The sequence below is a fragment of the Myotis daubentonii genome, chromosome 19 (genome assembly GCF_963259705.1).
Source record: "Myotis daubentonii chromosome 19, mMyoDau2.1, whole genome shotgun sequence".
Lineage (NCBI taxonomy): Eukaryota > Metazoa > Chordata > Mammalia > Chiroptera > Vespertilionidae > Myotis > Myotis daubentonii.
The window spans coordinates 27,210,853-27,216,852 of NC_081858.1; the positions used below are offsets into that span (position 1 = coordinate 27,210,853).

General features: G+C 57.4%; 1 protein-coding gene across 1 annotated transcript; it reads right to left on the minus strand.

Moving 5' to 3' along the window:
* Positions 1–2,376: 2,376 nt before the first annotated feature.
* Positions 2,377–5,456, minus strand: PRAME (PRAME nuclear receptor transcriptional regulator). Its single transcript, XM_059676538.1, has 3 exons — positions 5,149–5,456; positions 4,153–4,758; positions 2,377–3,023 (listed from the first exon to the last, which is right to left on the minus strand). The coding sequence occupies exons 1-3, from the start codon at positions 5,439–5,441 to the stop codon at positions 2,447–2,449; spliced, it is 1,476 nt and encodes a 491-aa protein (XP_059532521.1). The 5' UTR covers positions 5,442–5,456; the 3' UTR covers positions 2,377–2,446.
* Between the last annotated feature and the right edge of the window lie 544 nt (positions 5,457–6,000).

The following is a 6,000-nucleotide window of genomic DNA, read 5'->3' on the forward strand; positions in this document are numbered from 1 at the left end:
ATGTTTGTAAAAGGTTAACTGGCCTACATCCAACTTCCAGAAAATAATTCCATCCACTTATGAAGGAGGAGGACATAGAAGCAGCAGTACCTGGGCACTCGCTCACATGCCTGAGTCGATAAAGATGGAAATAACGCCCCACGGGGAGCCGTTATCTTGAAACAGGATAAAAATCACCGCGGAGGTGAAACAACTCTGTTAACTGGGTGATCATGGGCGACACCCATCATACTTTTCGGGGCAGACCGTTTTCACTGGGGGCGCCCAGGTAAAATGATGGGGTGTGGTAACTGCATTGAGATCCCTGAGGAAAGACTCTGCAGAGAAATCTACGCAAAATATAGATCTGGGGGAAGAAGTTTTTATCTGGGGGGAGAAGTGCTGAAATACTCCCAAAGCCACTGACCCCACCACGCGGAGGTCCTGCACAAAAGCGAACCGGTGCGAACGCTGGTGGGTGGGGTGGGGAAAGCCGAGTTTTTTGGAGGGAGTAACTTTAAAGAGACGTAAATGGCTACGTGGGCTCCGCGCGGTTCAGAATGAACTTGATTTTCACATTGCTGTCACCTCTGAAATAAACTGAGGTGATGTTCTAGTAAAATAGTAATAATAATAATAATAATAATAATAATAATAATAATAATAATAAAATAAAAATAAAGGGGGAAAAAACACAGAAAAAACCCTGGGAACTGCCCACGACAAAAGCCTCAACACCCACCCCCGGCCCGGCGCTCGGGGGCGCCTCACTAGGGCCTGGGCGGCTTTAGAGACTCGGCAGCGAGGAGGGGGCGCCCCGCTGGGGGGCGGGGGCAGAGACCCTCAGAAATGGGTGAGGTGCGTCCAGGCCCAGCGCCTCGGCGCCCACAGCTGTTCCTCAGGGGGCGACGCGGGGTGCAAAACCGGTGTCGGGTTTTCGCCCCGAGAGAGAGCTCCCCCGGAGACCCCGCGGGGCTGGGGGTCGGGGGCTCAGGCGCCCGGACAGGCCCCTTCGCAGCCCCGGGGGGTGGGGACCCCGCCGGGGTGGGAAAGGGTGGGGAAAGCGGCGCCTGAGGAGCCGGGGCGGCGAGTGTGTGGGAACCGGGTCCTGAGGGGCGGCGGCCGCTGGGCGACGCGGGGCCGGGGACAGGCCGCCGGCAGCCGTGCAGCCGCGGGAGCCCGCTCCTCTCCCCTCGGGGCGCTCGGGGCGCCCGGCCGCGCCACGCCCCGGCTTACCAGTCCCCGAGCCGCCCGCCGCGCTCCTGACGAAGCGGAGGCGCCGCCGTTCCCTCAGGCCCCAGCGCCTGCCGCTGCCTCCGCGAGCGCCGCGACCACTGACTGGCCGCCAGGTGCGGGCGTGAGGCCGCGGCGCCGGCGCTGCGCGCTGATTGGCCGCGCGGATGGGCCCGGCGCATGCGCGCTCCGCTCCGAGTGCGCACCGCTCGGGCGTTGGGCCTGGGTCGAGGGTGCGGGACGCGGAGCCCCCGGGCCTGGCAGGATCTCGGCGGCCAAGGTTGCCCGGAGGACCAGGGTTCGGGCCGGAGAACAGGCTGCCGGTCCTCCGGGGACTAGGCTGCCCCCCTGACCCCCATCTCCTGGCCCCTGACCCCCATCTCCTCGTCCGGAAGTGCCCTCTGCCCACGAGGCGCCGCGGCCCGCCCTCTGCTCAAGGCGCTTGGCCGTCCCGCTGCTCTAGCCGCCCGTCCTCCTCCCGTTGCATCTGCGGCCAAGCCAGTCTCGCCTGCAACCTGGTTGTGTACAACTCACAGCAGGCTGAGAACGAGCTTCACCTTTTAAAGAGGATTTTTAGAGTGAGGGAGAGAGAGACATCAACGATGAGAATCATCGACCGGCTGCCTCCTGCAGGCCCCACTGCCTCTCAGTGGGGAGTAGGGCCTGGCAGTGAGGGCCCGAGAACTTGTACTTCAGTGGATCTCACTATAGATAGGCCACGTAGTATGTTCCAGACCCTGTGGCCGCACTTGTGTGCGCTGGCTGAATAGGCAGAGGTAGTGAGGAGACACTGGATGCAACAGAAAAAATAACCGACCAGGAAATGATAAAGGGCGATGTGGACTCCTGGGACCCAACCTCATCCAGCCTAGAGTCTGGGCATCATGGATGCTCATTTGACCAGTAACTGCAGATGGGAGAATCGGGTTAACATGTCATAGAGGACACCAGACGGTTAACATTGAGGTTCCTTTTATTACTGACATTTCTTCACAACCATTCAAACAAAGGTAACTCCCACATCTACTTCCCAAATCTGAATCCCTCCCCGCTACAGATACAGATTCATATTTCTAACACATCTCCCCAAAGAAAGCATTAACTCCCCATGTCAACATTCCCCCCAACGCTGAGTAGTTGTCAAACTGCGGCTGCTGTGTTCCTTTAAGATACACTCATGTCTGGGATTCAGTGTCCAAGTGCCCAGGAGAAAGCCCATGATATGTGCACCCAGCTAGACAGACACGTAACAGGGACACAGAATGGGGTTTGGGTCATAGAAGGTTCTATCGCCACAGCGAGGACAGGGGCTAGCACAGAGCCAGACCATGTCGGGCCGCCCCAGCTTCTGCAGCATTTGCTTCAGCACAGCATGCACCTGGGCAAGCTTGCCCAGGTGGAGGGTGCCACTGGTCTCCTCGTAACTCTCCAGGGGGGCAGCATACAGCACGCGGGTCAGCTTGCTCAGCCCGACGGTGTGGCGCAGCAGGTCCTCCAGGACCGTCATAGAGATGGGGTTTTCACAGAAGCTTAAGGTCATGAGCTGGGAGCACTGGCTCAGGGCAGGCAGGATGTCCATGAACTGGGGGTCCATGATCCCACACTCATCCAAGTCCAGGTTCTGGAGGGTGGGCGAGGCTTTTTCGATCAGAAGTTGGAGTGGCCCCGAAGTGACACTGGTCAGGTTGAGGCCGCTGAAACTCAGGCCTTTCAGCTGACTGACGTTCAGGTGCCGGGACAGGTGTCTCAAGTCTCTTTCTATAAACAGGCAGTTAGTGATGGACAGGGTCTTCAAGGGGCTCTTCAGGGACCTGGGAAGACACAGAGCAGTTAGTTCTGGGGGATGGAGCTGGTGGGCAGAGGGAGATGAGGATGACAACGGCCTTAAGGGAAAAGAGGCCCATCTCCCCAAAACTTGAAGTTTTCCAGATAATGATCAACCCCAGGATGTTGCGTGGTGTAAAGAGTCATTCAAGTCAGTGCAAATTTGAGTCGAATCCTTTCTCCATCATTAATTTGCCATGTGACTGAATCAAGTGAATGAAACCTCACACACACGCCCTCTGCTCATCTGCCAAGTAGAGTGCATCATAACCCTCCGACACCCCCCCTGAACCCCCGCCCCCACCAAATTTGTGAGGATGAATGAAAAGACGGGAGGTGCTCAGAAAGAAACCTGACCCAATGCCTCAAGCAGGAGGGAACCAGTAAGTTTTAGTATTGGAAGACTTGATCCTAAATGCCTTCAACTCTGGCTTCCTTCCAGCCACAGCTTGGACCCCCATCACCCTTATCTCTGAGCCCAGTGAGGCTACTGGCAGACGTGCAGAAGGGACTAACCTGGGCAAGCTCTGCCAACACTAGTGGGGGCTGCCAGCCTGCAGGAACTTAGATCACTGCATCATCCACAAACCATCTATCCCTTTTGATAATTCCTTACTCCAGCCTTCTGCATTTCCCACGTATTCCCTTAGATGGAGCCTAAGGCAACTCTTGGCAGACAGGCAATTCGAGGCAGGTTTGGAGTGAAAGGCTCCTACCGACAAATTGCTGAGCTAAGCACTGAAACCTCACCTCTGATGGGCTTTCCCTGTCACTGCCATCCTCACTAGGTTCTTTTCCATCATCTTCACCTAGACATCACTTCCTAAGGCAAGAATTCCCCAAGCTACCTCACCCGGCCTCAAGTCCATTACATCGATTCCTAGCAAGGGGTCTCTTTACTACCATCTGTCCTAGTTCATGCCTCCAACCTCTGTCTGGGGGGTCAGGTGACCACATGCAAGGGGACAGAGCAGTGAATGCAACACTGGCTGTGTGGACCGGTGAGTGACGCAGGCACTCTGGCACTGCTGACGGCGGCACGGCGGAGAGCCCGTCACTGTGGACTGAGATGACGGGGCTCGCTCTGGTCTGCAGAGGAAGCTCGCCACCCCTCACCTGAGGATCTGGTCCAGGCGGCCTTTGAGGAAGGAGACAGAGTCCAAACAGAGCTCCTGGAGGCAGGGCAGGCTGAGGAACTGAGCGGTGACCTGGCCCACACACAGCTCCTCCTGCTCCATGGTGGTGCGAGAGGACGTGAGGATGTGGGAGAGGAGGAACCGGCGCAGGTTGCCCATCTGGCCCAGGTACGGCACGAACTTCTTCAGCGTTGACAGCTTCCAGGTGCAGTTTAGTTCCAAATCCTGGACGGAGTCGAGCTGCACCATGTTGAGGATGTTCATGTTCTGCTTCGACACCGCAAGAATCTTCAGCTTCTTACAGCACAGGTGCAGCGAGCCTCTCCTCTCGGTGACTTTCTTAATGAGGTAGCTGAGGGACTCGTCAGGGATTCCTTCCTTGAGGCAAAGGTCTACGAACACCTGCACGGGGGTCAAGGGTGGATTTGGCCCCGCCCTTGACCTGTCCGCTCTCCCTCTCTTCCTCATGGGCTGGGCAGCCTCAGGCTCCAACTGTGAGCACGCGTCGGTTCTGGTTCCAGACCACACGGTCCAGAACTCCTGATGAACTTTCTTCTGTAAGTTCAGCAGCTGCAGTTTCCATCTCCTGCGGGGAAAACAGGAGATAGACTGGGGGTGCGTGACGATAACAGGGAATAAGACCGTGACCGTGAGTCTAGGAATCTGAGCACCTGGGCCAGACACCTGAGTGGACTTTTACTCCATACCCCAGGTATCAGGTGCTCCTTGTGCTACTGGGATCCTTCCTGGTCCCCATTCCTGGTACCTTTAGGTGCCACCCCAGGTGGTGGGCTCCTGTTCCTTCGGTCACCCTCTGCATCCTACCCAGCCCTATACACCCAAAGCCTCTTCCCAGAATGACCGCAGCAATGGCTCCAAGGCCCCCCTGAGCTCCCCCTTTGGCCAGCACGCCCCCTGATCCCAGCTCTATCTGCTCAGATCCCCAGGGCCCATCCAGGCTACTGAGCCCCTTCACCTGGGGCGAGTCGCCTGGGCAAGCAGGGCATCGAGCCCATCGAGCGCAGCCTGGAAAATCTCATGGTCGGGCTGCCGATCCTTCATCAGGGCCCCCAGAGGGAGGCAGGGGAAGGGCCAGGCCTGCACCATCATCTTCAGGACCTCGGTGTGCTTTCCGGTAAAGGCCGCCACGAACAGTGGTGGGAAGAGCTCCATGGGCAGCGACTCCAAAGCAGCGATGGCCGAGGCCTCATCCTTCAGCAGGCCCTGACAGGCCAGTTCCAGGAGTCTGCATGGGGCCGGGAGGCTCATCCTGATGAAGCTGCCCTGATAGTGATCCTGGGAGACATCAGGGAGCAAGGCATCCTTGTCAGGCCGAGCATGAGCAACCCGGTCCCTCCACCCTTCAGGGGAACCAGCTGCGGGCCAAAGGCACTGCTCTGGCAATAGTGGGAGCGTCCTCAATTTACCCCGATTCCATTTCCTGCGTGGGGGCCACAAGACCACGGCTCTGCCTCTGCCGGTGGCAGGACAAGCATCTTGCCAGGCACCCAAGGAGGGGTAGGAACCACTGGCACCCTCCCACTGCTACCCACTGGCAGCATTTCATTCTGCTGAACAGAAAGCACAACCTTATTCCTAGATCTCCATCCAGTTAACCCTGATGGGTCTTACACTCTCCATGCAACCAACCGAATCACATGCCCATTCATGAAGGAAGAAGAAAATTAAACCAACCGGGGAGGAGGCTTGATGGGGGCGTTTGCGCCACATCAAAACTCCCAAATGTCCAAGGTCAGGCAGCTTCAGGCAGACAACGGTGTCATCCCCAAAGAAAAAGAAATAGAAAGCAAAATGATTGGATATCAAA

Bases quoted from the DNA above. Each gene is read 5' to 3' on its own strand.
- PRAME (XM_059676538.1), bottom strand. From the start codon at position 5,441: ATGAGCCTCCCGGCCCCATGCAGACTCCTGGAACTGGCCTGTCAGGGC. The intron at 4,759-5,148 runs GTGAAGGGGCTC...TTTTCCCCGCAG, and splicing joins GCCCAGGCGACTCGCCCCAG to GAGATGGAAACTGCAGCTGC. The intron at 3,024-4,152 runs GTGAGGGGTGGC...GTGTCTTCCCAG, and splicing joins CGCCTGGACCAGATCCTCAG to GTCCCTGAAGAGCCCCTTGA.